The sequence below is a fragment of the Micropterus salmoides genome, unplaced genomic scaffold, assembly GCF_014851395.1.
Source record: "Micropterus salmoides isolate LMB-PRFRI ecotype aquatic unplaced genomic scaffold, ASM1485139v1 Ms_hic_scaffold_11, whole genome shotgun sequence".
NCBI classification, from domain to species: Eukaryota; Metazoa; Chordata; class Actinopteri; order Centrarchiformes; family Centrarchidae; genus Micropterus; species Micropterus salmoides.
Window position 1 is genome coordinate 15,635,752 of NW_024040152.1, and position 20,936 is coordinate 15,656,687.

Consider the following 20,936-nt stretch of genomic DNA (forward strand, 5'->3'; position numbering starts at 1 on the left):
CATTTATCTTTAACAACTAACTTCTTTGCATAGATATTTTCATAGATGTTTTACTTTATTGATTTTCTCATTCATCCATGACAAGAGCAAATTCCATCCTTTGAGGAAGACAGACATTTCAGAAAATTTTTTGGCAAATTAAACAAATTATTTTTAGTTCGGCCTGAAACGGTTTTAGCTATTGTATAAAAACATGATAAATCAAAGCTTAAATCGTTGATGCGTGTGAACACTAATAAAAGTAGTCAGTAAACATGATAAAATGCACACACTAGCCCTTTCTAAGCACTCTAAAACTTTTAAAAGTTAAAAACATTAATTTAAAAACTTTAAAATAAAATAAAAATAATACAGCCTAACCAAATAGCAGTCTGTAATACTTTAATACTGATCATGACTCTTACTGCTTACTGAGATAAAATCATAAAATCATTGATAGTCTCCAGGAATGTATTTTGAAAGCCATTAATAACAAAAGTTTTCTACTACTAGTTTGCAACTGGTCATAATTATTTGTCTTAGTACAAAATATGACAAACAGAAAATAATATATAAAAAACAAATGTATACATGTACCAGGTGGATAGCATCTCATTTTACCTTACATGACTCCAATCTGTTCATGATGTTCAAGTAAAACTACAAACAGTGCAAAAGCTGGCTGAACAGAGGCAGCATATCTACTGAACAGTAAAATAAACTGGGTGCTCCTATATCCAGGGCAGTGCAATGATCAGTGAGACAGAGATGTCGGGCTGGGCATTTCTCCAAACTGTGTCTCTGCCAATACTGACATGTCTGGTTCAGTCTGGGAAAAGAAGCAGAAACTCAGTCAACAGTAAATCAATTATCCTGCACTGTTAGATGCCTGATTGCTTACATTAATGAGACCTATCTGCATTCAAAACCACCCATTAATGCATTCCACAACTACATGTTCATCCAACTCACACATAAACACACAACAAGACATAGAGCATATGTAAAAAGATGGATCAAAGTATTAATTAATTATTAACTGCAGTCAAGCAATGATTTTCAACTACCTGTTGGTCTTTATCCTTGTCTTGCCGTGGAATTCGGTGCCTCCTCTTCTTTGGTCCAGCAGTGTGATGCAACGCTGCAGATGAAGAGGAACCAGACACACCGTTAAGCCGGTCATCCTCCACTCCAGCAGCAGGATCTAAATGGGCTCCAGGCTCATCCTGAAACATGAACAGGTTAAAAAAATGAAAATATAAAAAGGGATTAAAAACAAGCTTGGGCATAAACCATAACAGGTTAATCCTCACATTGTGAAATGCTATAGTAAAAAAGTATAATTAATTAGTATATTTTTATCAGGTCTGGATTTAGAGAAATTTATCCATACTCCATGGGTCCTTCAGGTTTCTTCAGTAGGTCGTAATTTTGCACTCGGCCAATTAGAGCCATTGACATAAAGAGCTAACACTAATATTAGCATAGCTGACTGAAAATATGACATATGATTGGTTTATGCCAGTGCAGACGGGTACTGATTTCAAAATATGGATTGGTGCAGTTGACAGGTAGATATGCAGATCTAAATGACATCAGAAATGACCCACATCATCTTTACAGGACAAATTTTCTTCCATCCCACTACTAATATCATGGTATGAAATACTATGAAAGAATTATTTAAGCTATTATGTAAACAGGCTGATAAGTGCATTTTTTTCTTCTATTAAATGTGTCAGTCACCTGTCCATTTAATTCTCACCTCTAGAAGTATAGTGAGCTGGGCATTTCTGTAGTCATCTCCATGAGTATCTAAAGTCTTCATGAGAAACCTGTGAAATTAACATGATCTTTAGATGAAGGAAAGCATCTCAGAAAATGAAAAGAAAATTGCTTTACTGTACCGCCTTTCTTTCTTCAAGCGCCGTGTGATTCTTTGTACTTGGTGAAGGCGACCAAGAATCTTTTGATTCACCTGAAAAATACACATCTGGAAGTGATCACAGGATGGGGAGTACGCAATCGTACTTGACTGATATGAGCTTTAACAAGTAGTATCAGTACTAGTCCAATATTTGATTGGTGAATTACAATTATAGGGATTTCTTTCTAGACATGTGTCACTTTGAAGAAAAGCAACACAATCTGAAAATATCATTGTTTTAAAAATAATCATATTGGCATTTCTAAAAAGAGTGCTGCGCACCTGCATTTGCAGTCCTAAACTAACATCAGCTGATATGTATGAAAATATATCAGAAACTATAGTTGGATTGAAAAAATACCTCTAAATAATTTGGGAATTAAGTAACTAAATAACCCAAACATGAAGTAAGAAGTGTGTTCAAAACAACACACATTAAGCAAGCTTTGAGTGGTCGGAAGACTAGAAAGGCGCTATACATGCACAGTCCATTTACCATATGCACACACCTGTTCAATTTCTTTACATCTCCTGCTCAGAGCCAGATATTTCCTCTTATCAAGAGCCCTTCTATCTTCGTCCTCTTGTGCTGTACTCTCCAGCAACTCGTCGCCTCCCGGGCCCAGCTCCACCTGTAGAGGAAAACCTTGTTTCTATTTGTTTGACCGCCTGTGTCAGTGTTTCAAATGGAAATATTGTCACAAAAAGAACATTTCTGTTGCTGAATCTATTATAATAAAGTTGTGTGGCTTTTCATTGTAACAATATCAGTGCTGCTTAAAGACATTACTGTTACAGATATCTATATTGGATGATAATAATGGCATTGCCTATCTACTGTTACTTTTAAATACCTTTTCATACATACAAATCAGAAATGACCTCAGCAGACCATTTCTCCACCCACTGAGCTACATGTACAATGGGGCACTAGCTAGATGTTTCCACTCACATCAACACTACTATTACCTTTACCAAGATCATTAACGTTACCTCTCCTGGTCCCAGCTCCACGCCACCAGGCTCCAGCTCTGCCTCCAGGATGTGTCCTCCAAACAGAGGAGGAAGAGCCAAACCGGAGAAATCCTCCATCATCTGGACAGTAAGAGAAGTGTTTTCATGAAAAACATTATTACAAAGACAGTATGTGTAGCCACAAATTCACTATAGCTGTGTCGTTCAATCTAAAAATTCTACCAATTTCCATTTTAAGGAATTTATCAAACAAACAAAAATAAATGCATTTGCCTGCTGGCAACATTCATTTCTACCGTGGTAACATTTGTTAAATATAAGCGCCGTTTTATTGAGTAAATTAAGAGTAGTACTGACTATAATCGTTAAATAAAGCCCTGGTATAATCAATGACGGGATGTCGCAGTAGGCAACATACTTTTAATCTACCCAGTACTTACATTTATGAATGAAACGTCCAGAAACTCCGGCGTCTGCTCAGCAGCAGCTGTGTGTGTTTGCCCTGCTCCACTGCAAACTGTTTCATAAAGTCAGTCTTCTCTGTGTATTATTGTAGTCTACACAGTCAGGTTAGCTAAGAGCGTTTACTAACACATACTGTATACTAACTATAAATTCACTTGGCTGAAGTCAAACGTTAAGCTAAGCAAGGACAGCTTCTCTTTCACATTCTTCTCGATAAGCTAATGTTTTTATGCGACGGGCGCAGAAGTTATACGTCGGTCAGTATTTAATACATTTCCCATGAGCACCCGCTCGTTTGAAACTACACAAGACAACATGGCGGGTATGTGAATATCTTCTCATCTATTGTACATCCACCCGGTGAAATTAGCTTTAATAAGACCACCAGATAACGTAAATAAATGCTTTAAACATTCACAATTACGCTAACTGTACCTTAGTCTGAGTTTTACACAACGATATCAATTCGAAATAAAACGAAAAACGTGACCTTGGCTGTGCTGCTAACTGTGGCTAACGTTAGCTCACCGTTGGGGGACTGTCAGTTATGGAGGAATTTAATGTGCCCTGTTTTTTTTTTTTGACTGCAGGAATCGGAGCGTTCCTGAAGAATGCATGGAACAAGGAGCCTGTTATCCTGACCTCATGTGCAATTGGAGTTGTAGGTCAGTAACCAGTGTGTGTGTGTGTGTGTGTGTGTGTGTGTGTGTGTGTGTGAGATAGAAAGAGAGCACAACATTGTACAACTTGCCTTTGATATAACTCCTTTGACTGTACTCGATTATGTCAATAAGAGAGAATTAGTGGTATCCCAAATGTTGGGACCATAAGATTCCACTGGTATATATTGACTTTACCTCAACTGTCTTTAGTTTGACAAGTTTGATGATAGTTTAATTGAATATATAACATTAAATAACAAATGGGCCTTTCAAAACCACCGTTTATTAAAATTTTCATTTCAAGATAATGTGGTTATTAGATCTCATCTCCAAAGTACTTTTAAGTTAAATGTAGCCAAAAGCTACAGCATGAGATCATATCTACCCCAGAGCTACTAAAACCAAGAAGATGACCAAAAGCACCTCAAAAGTGAATGTTCTGAGATGTCTTAATATACTCAGAGTCTCATCGGTCCTCTGGTTGGCTGTTCCAAGGGTCAGACCTTCAATGATGAAATGATGCCTCTCAATACTTTTTATTTCTAGCCTTTTTATGTGTAGAAGTGGTCAGCACCAGGGTATGTCAAGGGTTTGCTAAGAACTTATGCAAATGTTTAAGTGCTGGTAAATTGATTCTTAAACATAAAGCAGTGTACTTCATAATGGGAGTAATGTTTCTCTCTCTCCCTCTCTGTTTTTTTATCTATAAGAGTTGTTGTGGGGACCATAACCGGTGGATTTTTGTAGACACAATGTACACTATAAAGTGTAATTAATATATTTTATGTAAAGTTAGTAAAACTTGTTTTTCCTCAGGTGTTGTTCTGCCATTCATCAGCCCCATCACAAAGTATACAGGAATGATCAATTCGGCTGTGCCGTACAACTACCCAGGTAAGCATTGCTGCTGATCAGGTTGTGGTTGAGTGTCAGATACTACGCAATGTTGACACAAGTGAAACAGCTCTGGGTATTTTAGCCATTTATTTCAATACAAGTTTAATCAAATATTAAAGCTTCCTTTGCTTCCTGATTCAATACAGTCCCCGTGCGAGATGATGGGAACATGGCTGATGTCCCTGCCCATCCATGTGAACCAAAAGGAAATAACTTGGACTGGCTTAAAAAGATGTAATTTCACATTGTCACAGTCAACACTTCTGCTTTTCCTCTTGTTCATGTGTGTCTACATATCTGCTCCCCTCATTAATGTCCCACAATAAAGATTATCTATTTAATTCTACTTTTGTGCCACATTGTTTGATTTGGATTACATTTGGATTGAATGCATGTTGTTGTACATTATAAAATTACATGAACATTTAATAAAATGTCATGTTGTAATTGCCTTAGTTGAACAAGTTTTAACATTAGAAAATCTAGTCTAACAGTGTTTTGTTATTTGGACATGAAAAATGTCAGCGGTTTACTTACATCTTTTCATAAAAAGTTATTGCAGAGTTGATCAAAATTGTAACATCACTACAATTTATAAATCTAAGCTATTGAAATTTGAACATGAAGTCTATATTATTATTATTATTATTATTATTATTATTATTATAATACAGAAAACCTTAAGATAACCTAAACATCAGTTTTAAAGACATCCATGACATTTTTTGACTTTCCACTACATAACAAATGCTGGATTGGTAGACCAACATCTCACTGTGTTAAGACTTTGATTTTGCAGAGCAGATCATAACAGTTTTGAAACTAAGCTTCAGCACAACCCTGATCCTTCACAAGAGGCTTAACTTGACAAAGCTGTGTAAAAACGTATTACTTGTGTAATACCTGCATTATTCTACTTGAATGAGAAAGATAGCAAATCAATATGTAACGCAGTGCTGCATGAAACCTAGTGGCAACAGTTAAAATATGGATCTGAGGATTATTCAATAAGATGGTGTAATGCCGGTGTCACTTATTTTGCAGTAATATAAATGCACATTTTAATGTATACAAAACCTCAGTTTGATATAGAAGTTATTGATACAGAGTAACAGTGGACAAAGATTTCCTTTATAGAACTTTTATTTCACAACACAATATTCAGTGTTTCAGATAAAGAATGTCTTCCTCAGCAGTATTCATCCTTATAAAATAATCTGTAGTCACCAGGATTTCATGTCGATGCAACTCAGAGAACAGACGGATGGTCTGTTTATGCTGCTTCATGATCTTTTACAGAACCAAGGAACTGTAAACTAAAATAGGTGTGCAATGTTCTAACAATATTTCAGTATGGAAGAAAAGTTTTGGACTTTGGAGAAGTTCCCGTTTTTAGCGGCAGTGTTACTGCAACAGACACATTTTAGCATGTTAGCTTTCTGTGCCTCCATCTGCAGCCGTGATAAGAGGACAGGTGAAAAAGTATCTTTTAGACATCCACACATATACTTTCTGTACACATGTACAATATCCTGTAGACTAACTGTAAATATTGATTTGCCATACATTTCTTGTTACATATTTATACGATTTATACTTTTAATAAACTTCCCATGTATCTCTTCCCATTTAACATATTTCATACTTCAGATATATTTCCATGTTGTACATATACTACATTATTTCTCTGTATCAATCATTTTATACAATCAAATGTTTGCACACTTTTTATTAATGCACAAAAGAGAGAAAACTTTGAATACCAGGATAGACATATAAGCAGGTTTTCCAGTACGGGAGGTTCACTGCATCTGCAGGTTCTACAAAGTCAAAATGTTCTACCAAAGTGAAATATCATCATAAAAAGAAGTCAAATAAAAGTCACACAATCACACGTTTCAAACACTATTTACGAGCATGAATATGTATTAGCTCTATCATTTTACTGTCACCTTTATTAATGAAGCCATACGACTCAAAGTATATATATGCTGTTAGAAATGAGTTACTACAAGCATTAGAGGCGATATTTTCAATCTTCAAGGTGCTAAAAGATCACGCTCAATTACAACTGGAACATAAACCATATCAGTTTGCACAGATAGAAAGTTTCACCTTTAAACTGCAGTTTTCTGGAGGTGATTACAGAGCTACAGAATATTACTTTGGATATCTCTAGTTTACCATTAACACTTGCTCAGACATTGGTCAACTTCCCTTCTGCTTTCTCCATCACTTTCATAGATACTTTTCCCCTATTAAAACTTAATCCTCCCACTTTTATTCTTAATCCTGTCGTCTGTCTTGGCTTTCACATCTCTCTTGAAGATTCTGCTCAGTCTGATTGGTAAACGTACAACTACAATCAACGAGCCTAGATCTTATCTAGCTTTAGATTTGGGACTGAAAAGGAATCAAGAAGACATCAAATCCAAAGACTAAGCATGCAAATGTATCATTCTTAAAACGTTCAGCCCTCCACATTGTGCTACTTTCTAAAAGACAAACAAACACTTCTGTCAATAACACCATCCAAATATTTAACTATTAACTGTCACAGTTTGTGTCTGTGAAGCTTTTCTGTTTTTTGTTTTGTTTTCTAGGACTTGCTCTGTATTAAATATGTATTCCACTGAGAAACTAACAAGCCTCATTGATCAGCCATTAGAATAATCAAATTTAAGGTAGAATTTGTTTTTACAATGTATTTTGAGTCCAGGTAGAGTTAAACTAATCCAAAAATCTACATTCATAAAACACCAATACATAACTTTTACAGCAGCAGAATATGTTGTGTTAACTGGCAGAAAAGATATAACTGATTTAACACTCCAACAGCATTGCCCATGTTCAGTAATTTTAAGGTAAAAATGACACTGTGCAAAGTTTCTCTCAACCAAACAACCATGTTTTAAAATAGAAGACACTTTGAATAAATTTAAAAGTTCACTTTCATTGAAACCAAGAAATGCAACAATCCTGCAGGTTTTCTAGAAATATAATATCATAGCACTTTTAGAGTAGGAGCCTGTCCTCTTTCTGTAACACTTCATTACAGTGGAAGTGAAAGTTCACAACCTGCAATTAGGAGCCAGTCCCTAGATCAGCCTAACAAAGGACACTCTTCTGAATATGGCACAAAAATAACAAAACTGTAGATATTAAAGGGTTACATTGAGAAATAATTGCACTGTGAAACAGTAAGAGTAATAAGAGGCATCTTTCATAGGCCAGGCAAAACCTAAAAATATTAGTTATTACATAAGATACAGTATGTTGATCTGAAACACTAATCTAGGTACAGCCAAACACCTTACGCTTGTTTCATAAAAACTAGCCTAGATTTTACTTTAATGCCCACTTTGTTTCACTCAGATATTATTGTGGTCTTGTTTCTACTTTTTCAACTACTTCAAAACTGAGTGGCCTGTAATCATATTTATAACAGATCAGCCTTTACACATGAACCATTTACATTTTGATTCACAAATGTTGTATTCCTGCACACAAAACACAATGTGTATTTGATTAATTTGCAGAAAAGAACATCCAAAGTAAATTGAAACGAATCAACATGAACCAATGGGCTGTTTCCAGGATTCAACCTGAGGTCTGGTGGACTGACAAACAAAAGAGAACAGGATTGCTGCTGCTGTGGGAATAAAACTTTTACTCAATGATGGGAGCTGAGCGATCATTGGTGACAGTTCTTCTGAGTCGGACGTGGGCAAATGGGTTGAGCCTGAAAGGAAGAAACATTAAAAATAAAAGATATGATAATTGCACATTATATAAACATTAATTAAAGGGGTGATCCTGCAAGTTAGGATTGTACAGTGGTTGGACCTGCAAGAAACACGAATAGTAGTCTCTAGTAGCTCTTTGAGGTTGTATTTAGGCACAGCGGTGCTTGTGCTAAATGCTAATATCAGCATGCTGATATGCTGATGTTTAGCAGGTATAATGTTTATTATCTTTACAATATTAGTTTAGCATGTTAGCATGCTGAGGTTAGTTAATTAGCAAAAGAAAAAGGAGAACAGCTGGGACTGATGAATGTCATTTATGTTACAGGTATTTGGTGATGCTGATTCAATTCAATTGATGATTTTTCATCTAGATTTTAAGTCATAAGATCACCAAAGTAATTAGGATACATCCTCGGAGCACTAATGCCTATACAAAATGTCATGGTGACCCATCCAGTAGTTGCTGAGATAAAGTGGTAGCAGACCGATATTACCATACCTAGCGCTGCACCGCTAGCTTGCTAAAAAAGAAATGTCAAAATTGATGGCCAAGTGCCAAAAAACAATGCTTCCAATAAACTGCTTGAAAGCTTCTTTGGTTAGACACTCCTTGCCAGGTAAACACTCCAAGCTCCTAGTTTGTAATACAGGTTTTGTGATAAAAATGTGTGGTCCTCAAGCTCAACCCAAGATTACCTAAGCAATCAGCCACTTATCAGAGTAATGTGACTAGTTATTTAACTTTGACATATGAAATTGGTGGAATGCCCCTTTAACGACACACAGAGCACCTGCTAAAAGTTACCTGTTTGGGGAGGGTGGTTGAGAGACCAATTCTGACGTGATCTGTAACATAAAGATATGATAATATTAATGAGGATTTTACATTTACATCTGTTTCTTTTCCATTAACTGTGAAGGTCCGTTTGGAGCACTCTTTACTCTTGACCTCCTCCCAAAGGTCTCATCTTTCTGACCTTGTTGCTGTCGGCCATGCTGTACGGGCGCGGGCGGAAGGTGCTGACCCTCTGGGGAGGAAGTGAGCGTTCCTCCTCTGATTCTGTGGTGAGGGCTGGGAAACCTGGAGACACCAGCTTGTCGAGCTGGCCCGTACTTGTGCTGTTAGCCTTAGATAAGAAGAGGGAACTAAAGGAAAGGTCAATGACAGAGATAGGAAAGAATATACAAGGAAACTTGATCAGGGTTGAGAGATGTTGGTTTTGTGTAAATTCATCAACAGTGCTGTTGGTGTTGGAGAGCAAAGTGAGTGTGTTGGGAAAGGGCGGTGGAAAGACTCATTCTGCAGTTTATCCTGTGCGTTTTTCTGTGCGTCTGGCATGAAAGATGTTTTGATTTATAAGAATACAGATGGAAAAGGGAAAAATTTCAACATGAAACCCATTAAGTTTTAAAAGGAAATCAGCCAACGATATAACTTCCTACTTTTCAAAGTATTGCTGATACACTGAGTTATAAAACAGCTAAGGGGAAGGTAAGGAAGCATGCCTGTTATTAACACTGTCAAAGTTCATCAACCTCTTCTTTGACTTACCTCTCGAGGTGATCCATCTTACTGTGGTGTGGCTGAGTGTAGGAGAAAGGGAACCAGCCTTTCCTGTAAAGGAAAATTTTACTATATGTGACCACTGCTGAATAATAAAATGAGAGCATCGAGCGCCAAGACAGGAGTGTGTGTGATGATGAAAACTCTCTTATCACGTCTTATATGAATATATTTATATGACAATATATATTAAGTCTTCTGAAGGAAGACAGAAAACACTGTTCTACTTACAGTAGGCCAGAAAGGAGCACACGGTTAAGGGGAAGTGGTGTCCCTTACTTGTTCTGGTTATCATGAACATAATCTTGAAATTCCAGCCAGAACCAACTTCATTCAGCCTTATCTTATGGCAATGAAGTATTCTAGAGTCTTCTAATCGTACGCATTATAACAATCCTACACATTACAAGGCCCTTTCACGTTACACAGCGAGACCATTCAAGGGGTTTCTCTCTTTTGCTGTGCATTTCAGAAAATTCTACGTCAGTGTGTGATTTCTAAAACTTACCGTCCAGTTCGTTCATTCTGGCCGTAGTGCCAGCCGTCTCTGGGCTCAGAGATGAGCAGGGTGATGTTGTCACCAGGCTGGAAGTGCAGTAAGCAAGCTCCACTCCCCATGCCGACATCCTCCGACGCTCCAGGAGTGTGAGGGAACATGGCTTCAACACATGTAGGTCCAGATAAAGGCAGCGTCCTGGGGAGACTGGAGCCTAGGTAGAGGAGAAAGAGAAAACAAAACTCTTTACGAGTTTCATGAAATCAAGCCCTTCAATGTATTTATAACACAAAACTGCAGCCATGCATGTAATCCAGCATTAGTGTAATTTTATCTCACTGACTCATCAGCCTGACAGACAGAGCTTTATTCAGTTACTGTGTATGCAAACACATAATTTCCTGCTGCTGCTTCATGTTAAATTTATTTTTCATCAGCAGCTCAGTTGTAAACATTTCAGGGAGTAATGAAGCAAGAATAAGCAGCCAGAGTGAGCTCTTAGATGGTGAGCTGCAGGCGACATGCTGCACATCAACAACTACTCAGCATAGTAACAAACTCCTTTAACTGTGCTCTGCTGTTGTTGCTGAAGACTACTTGTGAAGTGCCCTGCATGAAGTCAGACACATTTATTTTTGACGGAATTCTTAATGAAAACAGCATGAGTTTGTCTGGCTGCACTATAAACAGATAAACCAGTTTCTCTTATGTTGTATTTCAGACAAAGTAGCTGCTTGTGAGTATTTGCTCAGGCCAATAACCCTGTGTGTGGCTAAATCAAAAAAGGACTAAAATCTTTTGATGCGGATTAATGGGAATGGACACACTTACAGAGGAGACTAATCACATCTTACCCTGAAAACCGCCCAGCCTCATTTCACTGACAGGTCTCCTCGGCAATGGAAGAGTTGCTGTTGCACACATCTCAGCGGTCTTCAGCAGCCAGGCATTGTGCGATGTTGATGAAGTATTGCTCCCTCCTGTTCCCACCTGTTGGTGCACTAACTGCACAGGAGTCATGGCCCTGGATAAAGGAGCACTGTGGGGCAGTGGAGGACTGTGAGGAGCACTGTGGGAGATAGGGAGTGTCATGCCCTGCAAGGAGCCGCTGCTTGGGGAGATCTGGCTGAGCGACATCACCGTGGAGGGGATGAGGCATGGGGAGAGGTTGGATGTGTTGGTGGCCAGGAGGAGAGAGCTTTGCTGGGCCGAGCTGCCAGTAGTGGTGGGAGTGGACGCAGCAGGGCTGGCACTGCTGCTGGCACTGCTGTCGGGGAGGGGGCTGGCTGATGTACTGAGGGGTGTGCTGGCATGCTGAGGAGAAGCTCCGCATGATGAACCTCCAGCAGCTCCTCCAGTGGAGACAGAGCAGAAAGTCTGGGGGGAGCCTTGAGGGGGACAGGTATCACTCTGGAAGGAGGAGTGGAGTGAGCGTTGCTGCTGGGAACGACTGGAGTCTCCATTCAAGAGAGGAGGGACTTCTTGAACAGAGAGCCTCTGAAAAAACAAGGACAGATACTGTTAACTACCAGAAATGACTCTCTAGCAATAATAATAAAATAATGTTTAATAAAGTTTCTAAGTTGTTGAATTTCCAGGTACAAGAGGTGAGTACTTGAATCATGAATATGGTGACTTTAGACTTGACTAGGCAAAATGAAAAAGCACTTTGTCTCTTCAAATTTTACTTTAACAGCAATAACTTGTGACTTCACTCGGACTTCGCCTTTTGACTTGACAGTTGATATCTCAGATCTCATAAGGACTTACAGCCTATGAATCCAAGACTTTATTAGCCTAAATGTTGTCTTTTAAAATCAGTAAACTACTTATCTGTCATTAATGGGTGGACAGCGGTAAAGTTAGCTTCCCCCTGTTCTGAATTCTATAATGACTCAATTAGGACTCAAATAAAAAAACTTGTTCCTGTGACTTTATTTGAGACTTGACTGTTACCACTTTGCCAACATTTGAGAGGTACATGGGACCTTCAAAACAATGACTTTGCCCCACCTCTGCCAGAAAGAGCTAATAATAGACTTGTTTTTGTTCTTGACCACCACCATACATGTTTGAGTTTATCCTGTGAGGTTTTGAAAGGGTTTTAAAAATTTCAACCCACCAAGTAATCCTTCTGTGGAAACCAACTACAGTGCACCTGAAACTCCAAAGCACACATTAAGCATCAGACACAGAATAAATAAAAATGATCTGACCTGTTCCGGATGAGCAGAGCCCAGCTTAGTATTGCGGAGGACCTCGGCTATCCCAGCAGCCCCTGAGCTTTGAGGTGCAGTGTGACGCAGCAGGTTCAGAGCGCGTTCTGGGAGTTTTGTGGGCTGAGAACATGACTGCTGCCAAGATGACAGTTTCTGCGACAGAAGTTCTCTCACCTGATTACATTCAAAAGCACAAATAGAGAAAATCAGAACACTGTTAAAGGTTTACACTGGAGTTATTCTATTTTCTTTGCTATTGTCAACTAATCCCTGAACAAACCAAAAACCATATACTGCATGTCCAACTCTCAATGCTGTCCAACTTCCCTACCTTGTCTGTGGCTGTCAACCCAGTAATTACTACCAAAGATGTAAATGTTTCAAAATGGGTCACAAATATTTATTTTAATTTTTTATAAAAAATAAAATAAAAAAAAAGGTTCAGTAATTCCTAAATCAACTGGACACTGTAGTTTCAGCAAGCTTGATTCAAACAGGAGAATAAAGTGCATTTGTTGAGGACTTTTTTCAGGTACAGATTAATACACATTCTGGGAAGTAGTGAATATTTACAGCAACAGGACCAGGGTTCGAATTACAGCGATTGGGGGCATCTGGTCCTAATTAAGACTTGGATCCCCCAAAAAGAGGAAAATTCAACAGGTTTGGGGGATTTAAATATTTATATTTCCTTCTTGCCTTATCGTAAATATTACATTATATTTCCCACATCATGCAAGAAAGAATCTATCTTGTAATATGGTTTCAGACACCCCTAAAGTGGACCCTACCATTTCTTAACCGCGACGTTAGTCCTGCCTGCCTCACTCCCATCACTGCAGTAGCTCTCATCCTCATTAAAGTTCATGCTCGTGTGTGTCCCACAAGCCAATGGAAATGCTGTAGGTCAATGTAAGTAGCTAGCTATCTATTGCCATTGTATAGTTCCCACTCAGATCAGGACGGCACATGTGGGGTCGACGCAAAATGAACAACTGCCCATGTTCATTGTAATAAAGGAACAAATCACCCAGTGCAAAAGTCTGTCTCTTTAATATGTTTTTAGTAATTTTTGGAATACGATGAAGGTCCATGGCACAGATTAATATGCTAAATCAGAATTTGATTAGATATACTTAATTGTTGATTTTAGTTTTTTTTTTCTTGGGACTTGAAGACAGGATCCTTTAAACTGAACAGTGAGACCAACCACTCAGTTCGTCTGAATTTCAATATCTCAATGTAAGAAAGCTGAAATGTTACTAGCTAAATAAATTTAGGTGCAAATGTGTGTAATGATAAAAAAATGTGAACAGATCACCTTGGAGTGGTAGTTGATGAGCAGTTTGGTAACACAACACTGTCTGTCCACCAGGAAGCAATATCGTCTCCTTTCCTCGGTGAGCGCAGACTTGTAACCGGTGGCAACCAGTGCGTCCAGCTCGCCTTGGCGACGACTCATCAACTCCACAAACTGAAGAAAGTCAGAGAGATCTCACTGCAAACCTCAACATCCTTACACATGCACTCACATCACATACGGAGTACTTAAAGACAGAGTGACCTTTGCTGCACATTGTAAGGAGAGAGAGACCTGGAGCATTATGCAACATCATATCCTGCCTGTTGCACAACAATAACAAAATCCAAATCATTGCTTCCTTTGCGCCTTGGGTGACCTTTTTTTCCCAACATAACTCTCCCCCACCCATTTGATTTCAAGTGGCCAAATTCTTTCACCCTCTTATATCATTCATATTTCTACCACTAACAGCTTGTACTTGTTTCCTGAAAAATCAGCTGAAGCGGATTGTTCTTTAATCTTATTCACACTGGCCTACTTCTCACACAAATGCTCACACAACTCTGCTTTTCAATCTGCTGTAATGCTTGGGGAGATGTTCAGGATCCTTGAATTTGAAGGGTTTTTGTTTCCCAAATGAAAGTGATCACCGTGTCACTAACTTCAGCTCACATGTTTGTGCATTTCACTTTGGTCTTCGCTTACCTGCATCTCTCTGTCTCCATATTTGTGTGGGTGACGACTACCCTGGCTCTTCCTGCGGAGTTTCTTCAGCTGCGACTGGCAGCGCTCGATAGACTCAGATTTAGACCTCCGTTCACTCTGATACTTCTTTAGGGTGGCCTGAGAGGAAAGTCAGAAGATTTATTTAGAATTTAGAAGTGTCTGATGAAATATGGTTTGATAGAGCTCATATTTAAGATTTAAGAGTAGTTGTCCAAACACTTTTATTTATCAAGGTCAATCTGTCATTCTTATGTATTTTTCCATAAATTCTTCTTCTTTTTTTTTTATTTTACAAATGGACTTGCTAAATGAAACGTAACATTTTAAATTAAGCAGAAATTCTGCTTTTCTCACAATTGATCAAAAGTGAATGGAAGATATAGTGAGTGCAGAAAGTTTTATTATTATTAACTTACTGTGAGGTATTTAATGTCCAGTTCCAGCTTCTGCTCCAACTGGGCGAGCAGCTCAGAGTGAAACAGCTTCAACTGTTGATGAAATGATCCATGTGCAGCATTTAAAACAAAAGTATACACCATCCACGATTCAAAATGTTAACTTCTAAACTATTTCTGGTCATTTTAAAATTTCAAAAATCATACAATATTTTAAAATGATGGCTAAAAATCTGTCCCCATAATGACCATGCAATTTAAATAATTCAACATTCAGCCACATGATCACAATGTTAATATCTGATCAATAACATGAAATTATTAGTCCAGAACAGCTGCGCTCCGTCTTACCACATCTTCCAGCTGCACCTGAATCTGTCTGTGGACCTCGGCCATCTGAAACAGTGTGTCTCCTGTGAGGAGCAGAGAACAGTAAAGGCGATCAGTCTTATATGTGATATTTAGAGTATGCAGAAACTACCGCACTGTGTTTATCGTAAATCTGTGCTCTAATAATGGCCGTTCACAACACTATCAACATCAACCAGTGGGGGAATGTAAATAAATACATATTTTCAAGTACTATAGGCCCACTTAAGTACAAATTTGAGATACTTGTACTTAACTTGAGTATTTTCTTGTCATGCCACTTTATAATTCTACTTCACTACATTTCAAAGGGAAATATTGTACTTTTCATTCCACTACAATTATTTACAAATTACTTGCTGAAAATCGATTAATTAATTAGTATTAAAGTATTTTGATCATTGATAAATCTTTCATGGCTCCAGCTTCTCAAACGTGAGTATTTGCTGCTTTTCCTTTGAATTATTTTAAATTATTTTTTAGGGTTCAGAAGGAACCATTTTTCTGAATACTTTTAAGTATATTTTCCTGATAACACTTACTACAGCATATTAGTAAGCATACTACATATTTTTATTTAAGTAACATTTTCAATGCAGGACTTGTAATGCATACTCCATTACATGTAGTAATACTACTTCCATCCATCCATCCATCCATCGTCAACCGCTTATCCTGCGTACAGGGTCGCGGGGGTAATACTTACTTGTAATTGAGTAAATACTTGAGTTAATACTTGTAATAGAGTATTTTTACAGTGTGACAGTGTAAGTACTTTTACTTAAGTCAAGGATCTGAATACTTCCTTCCCCATTAACATACACACAGAAGACACAACAGTCAAAATGTCTCAAAACTTGCTGCTTGAACACAAATGTACAAAGTGTCGGTCAGCTGTGAGTCCCTCCCTCGGTCACACAGCGCTGTAGTATGTGGTGGCTGGCATCTCGCCCTCCGACTCTCCTGCCTGCCTCCCCCGCAGTTTTCAGCATTACAATGAGATCATGTGGTGTTGTTAATCTCTCAACAATGACCCTACTCTCTCCCTTTCCCTCTGTTGTCTCTCCCTCTCGCTACATTTCCTCATTCCCTCTTGTCTTCATCGCCTCCCTCACACAACACATGCAGCAGACAATATTCTCCATACTTCTCTCCAGCTGTCACGTCAACTCTCTTCACTTTATTAGGTGCCATCCCCAGTTTAGTCTTATTTTCTCCTCAACCCGGCCCTTCTCCACCAGCCGCCCACTCACCCAGCTCTTTGGAGCCTTGGCTGTCGCTCGCCAGTTCTCCGAGTTTCACCAAAGCATCGAAGTACCCTTTGGCAGCCACAGTTACTCCTGAAGAAGACAAGAGTGCATTTTAGGGAAAATGGAAAAACATCCTATTCAGTGATTCAGTAACGGATTACTACACGCAACTCAGCTGAGAGGACACATTTAAAGGCCTGTGTTCGACTAACCTGTCAGGGCTTTCTCATAGTGTTTCCCCATGGTCACAAAGTTCTTCAGACTGGGGTTGAACTGGTCCAGAATCCCCTATTGGCAACGATCACAGCATGTCACTACACATTGTACTGTGAATGATTGTGTATGTGAGAAACAACACCAGAGCCAGATCATATATTTATGAGCTTCACTCTACTTCACAGACAGTAGTCATACCTTGTAGACATTTTCTGTCATCTTGTTGACCTCTTCTGTTCGAGACATTTTCCTTCCCTCAGTTATGTCCTGCAACTATATCCGTTTGTATTGTCTTTTTCTCCTGTTGGTCGGGGCCCTAAGCTTTACAGCAGACAGCAATCCCCTAAAAGAGAACAGGAAAAAAAACACATTGCAATTAGGGATGATTGATCGCAGGGACTCTTAAAATGTACCCCAAAACTTGAGCCCGAAGCCCAAACCAAAGTGTTTTTACCTTCACTTCCACAGAGGAAAGGAAATGTCAAAAGCACTTATTTGTATTTATCTGCATTCGAGCTGAAACGATTAATTGATTATTAGATTAGTCGATCCACAGGAAATAAATTGTCACCTATTTAGATAGATATTGCCTGATGTTCACTGTTTCTAATTTCTCATGTGTCAGAATTTTCTTTGTCATAAATTATAATAAATGGAACATATTTGGGATTTGACAGATTGTTAGATAAAACAAGGAATTTGAACGTGCCACCTCAGGCTCTAGGAAGTTATAATGGGTGTTTTCACTGTTCTGGTACTTATAAACGAAACAATGAACCTATCAATCATAAAAACTATACACTGTGATAAGTGTCTGGCATTTGTATTGGTCCACGTGTACAGAGAACCTCCCTTCTCCCTCGCTTTTAAGATTTCACTGCACAAATCCTTTTAAATCTTCACATTAACTAAACAGGAATCTGTATATGACCATTCAGGGCTATCACTCTCTCCAAGACTGACTAAAAGTGTGAGATTTAAATCAGCTAGAGGACTTTTAAGGCCATCAAACCATCACAACAAGTGATGAGGATGTCAAAGCGTCTTGGGTTTTGTCTGATGTTACTTTCACATGGATCTCCTCTGTGTCTCAGCTGTCAGTTTCTACGTTATCACTTTGCAACATTACGGCAACCCAAATATTTCTCCTAGACTCCAGTGCCAGACGAGCTATACCATTTCAGATAAGAACAATGGGCTTCTCCAGTCTGAGTCACAGGTGTCAGAGAACTGAATAAACATGCGACAACAGTGTTTCCTCAGCAAAGAGGACGATCAAGGAGGGACCGCACTGGGGTCAAAGGATTTCCAGTCTGGATTTAATGGCAAAATGCTCTCTCAGTTTTCCCTGTGCACCCCTCCTTTGTTATCACAGCGAGATTACAGAGAAAACGTTGACCCAGATCATCTAATGGTATATGTCACAAAGAAAACATTTCCAGACTCTTGCTCATTAAGGCCACCCTGGTGAAGCCTGTAATTTGTGAGAAGAGCTGTAATAGTCTGTTGTCCTGCAGACAGAAAAGTGGGAGCTTTGTCCTAAATTTGTCTTTGGGCTTTGTCAGTGTGCACATTCTTTAAAATGGTGAAGTGAAATATTGAATGTGTGCATATTCTCAGTTTAGTGTGGTTTAATTCAAAGAAATATAGTGTTGTTTGTTTCAGAATGCAACAGGAACGGTCTGCAGGTGGTTGGGACACTGATACAGAAGGTGCATTCATGTGCCTTCAAATGGTTTGGAAGCAGCTGCAATGAGTAGTCAATTTAGTGATCAGTCAATCAGCAGAAAAATAATCTGCAACTATTTTGGTGAACAATTATTCATTTGAATCATTTCTCAAGCAAAAATGCCAAAAATTACCTGGTTCAAATAATTGATTTGCTGTTTTTTTCTGTTTTATATGATAGCAAACTGAACATCTTTGGGTTTTGCACTGATGGCCGGACAAACCAAACAATTGTGGACATTTTTCAGTATTCTCTGGCATTTTATTGTTGCAGCAAGACACTACAACATTGTCATGGAATGAATAACCAAAACACAGACACATGCATGCATTTACTTCTTGCATTCCTCCAAAGGTGTAACATTGCAGCTAAATGAGCCTTTTCTTCTACACCATTTCATCTCATTTTAACAACTGCATGACCATCTTTTGAATTACAGAGACAAATGCAAAGTAACCCCCCAAAAAGATACAACTAAAATAAACCAATTGTGCTTGTAAAATCAGATATGAAGAAATTGTTTTTTAAACAGAGGATGTTTTTCCTGAGGTAATAAAATTGACCCTAGCCATTTGCCTGCACAGTGCAGCTCAGTAACAGCTACCTGTTGGTCTCAAACTCTCAGCTCTACTTCCATTTGTAAAACAGTAACACATGTAATAATAAAAAAAGAAAGAAAAAACTTACATACCTCTTCAGATCTCATTGTGGGAAACGATAAAGACTTCCTGCGCGTCTTTGAGTGTTAAATGAACAGTACAACACCCCCTCTTTTCTTCCTATTAGGCTACTTTCCCTCTCCGTTAGTTAGTGGGGGGTTGTTTCATCCAGCAGCGCACTAAATCTCAACTCCCCTCCACCCCTTTTTCACATGGCCTTCGCCACCCCCCACCCCCCCTTTTCTCCCCTCCCTCTCCTCTCTCTGCCTGTCGTTTACTCCCAGGAATCGGGGTCAGATATTTGGTGCCGTTCAGTACCTCTCCTCATTACTGAGCCGATTATCGACATGCCTTCACGCCCGCAAAAAAAAAAACGGCCAGAAACACCACCGACAAACCCTCGCCCAGTACAACCAGCTCCCTGCCGTTGGAAACCACAGTCAGCCTCCCATTCTGTGTCTGCCTCTCTCTCTGTCGCTCGGGCAGAATAACAATGAGCCAACGGGACCCCGTCTGAATAGAAGCAGGAGGAGAATAATGCCTTGAACTTTTTAAGCCACAGCACAGGCAGGCCTATCACTGGCCTACATACACCATCACTATATTCATGCTCCTTCTCAGAGGGGGGTCAGGCGAGGAGGAAGGGGAGGAGGAGGAGGAGGCCCCTGCGTGGACTCAGACCCTTCATTCACTGCAATAAAGTGCTGAGAAGAAAGAAATAAAGTTGCGGGAGAGGAAAGTTTAAAGTGGTGGGAAAATGCCACAAGGAGTTTTGTTGTAGCCAGAAAGTAACTCAGGTACTGTACAATTTTAGAGGTAGGCCTACATTGTACTTTTTACTCAGCTACATTTATCTGACAGCTTCTGTTAGCCTAGTTACTTTGCAGATTCAGTTTGTTTTTTGTTTTTTTCAACTAATAAATGACTATATTATTACAGGTCAAGCTGCCAGGCAGTATATAGGCCTAAAGTAAGTCAAATTAGCTCCACCTTTACTAGCAGTAATGAATCAATAATTATAATCCAGTAATATTTATGGATTATTATGCTGAAATGGGCCGCTCTGCATAATAAAAAGAGTATTTTTTTACACTGCTTTATTACCACTTTTACGTGAAAGATCGAAATACTTCATCCACCAGTGGTTATATGTTCTTTGACACAGTGGTGCATTTACTCAAATACTGGTCTCAGGTATAATTTGGATGTACTTCACCAGGACTGTAACAAAGATTTTAGCAGTACCGAGATCATGAGTGCCCCCAGCACAAGCCCCACCATTTAAATTCCACCCAAATTGCTAAAACCAGCAAATTTACCGAATAAATAAATAATACAATGTAAAAATAATAATAA

General features: G+C 38.8%; 3 protein-coding genes across 3 annotated transcripts; 1 reads left to right on the forward strand and 2 right to left on the reverse strand.

Annotated features, from left to right (window-relative positions):
- Positions 1 to 36: 36 nt before the first annotated feature.
- tfpt (TCF3 (E2A) fusion partner) lies at positions 37 to 3,541 on the reverse strand. Its single transcript, XM_038711289.1, has 7 exons — positions 3,322 to 3,541; positions 2,900 to 3,001; positions 2,416 to 2,538; positions 1,887 to 1,957; positions 1,745 to 1,814; positions 1,047 to 1,205; positions 37 to 808 (listed from the first exon to the last, which is right to left on the reverse strand). Exons 2-7 carry the CDS (start codon positions 2,999 to 3,001, stop codon positions 734 to 736), a joined length of 600 nt encoding a protein of 199 aa, XP_038567217.1. The 5' UTR covers positions 3,322 to 3,541; the 3' UTR covers positions 37 to 733.
- A 2-nt stretch (positions 3,542 to 3,543) lies between these two features.
- On the forward strand, positions 3,544 to 5,251 carry ndufa3 (NADH:ubiquinone oxidoreductase subunit A3). Its single transcript, XM_038711290.1, has 4 exons — positions 3,544 to 3,668; positions 3,937 to 4,011; positions 4,825 to 4,902; positions 5,052 to 5,251. The coding sequence occupies exons 1-4, from the start codon at positions 3,626 to 3,628 to the stop codon at positions 5,141 to 5,143; spliced, it is 288 nt and encodes a 95-aa protein (XP_038567218.1). The 5' UTR covers positions 3,544 to 3,625; the 3' UTR covers positions 5,144 to 5,251.
- A 779-nt stretch (positions 5,252 to 6,030) lies between these two features.
- On the reverse strand, positions 6,031 to 20,192 carry zgc:158689 (uncharacterized protein LOC791177 homolog). Its single transcript, XM_038711291.1, has 15 exons — positions 19,613 to 20,192; positions 17,391 to 17,535; positions 17,189 to 17,264; positions 16,980 to 17,066; positions 15,709 to 15,770; positions 15,379 to 15,450; positions 14,942 to 15,079; positions 14,255 to 14,407; positions 12,931 to 13,107; positions 11,569 to 12,211; positions 10,727 to 10,928; positions 10,207 to 10,269; positions 9,632 to 9,800; positions 9,460 to 9,500; positions 6,031 to 8,647 (listed from the first exon to the last, which is right to left on the reverse strand). Exons 2-15 carry the CDS (start codon positions 17,436 to 17,438, stop codon positions 8,575 to 8,577), a joined length of 2,004 nt encoding a protein of 667 aa, XP_038567219.1. The 5' UTR covers positions 17,439 to 17,535; positions 19,613 to 20,192; the 3' UTR covers positions 6,031 to 8,574.
- Positions 20,193 to 20,936: the final 744 nt, after the last annotated feature.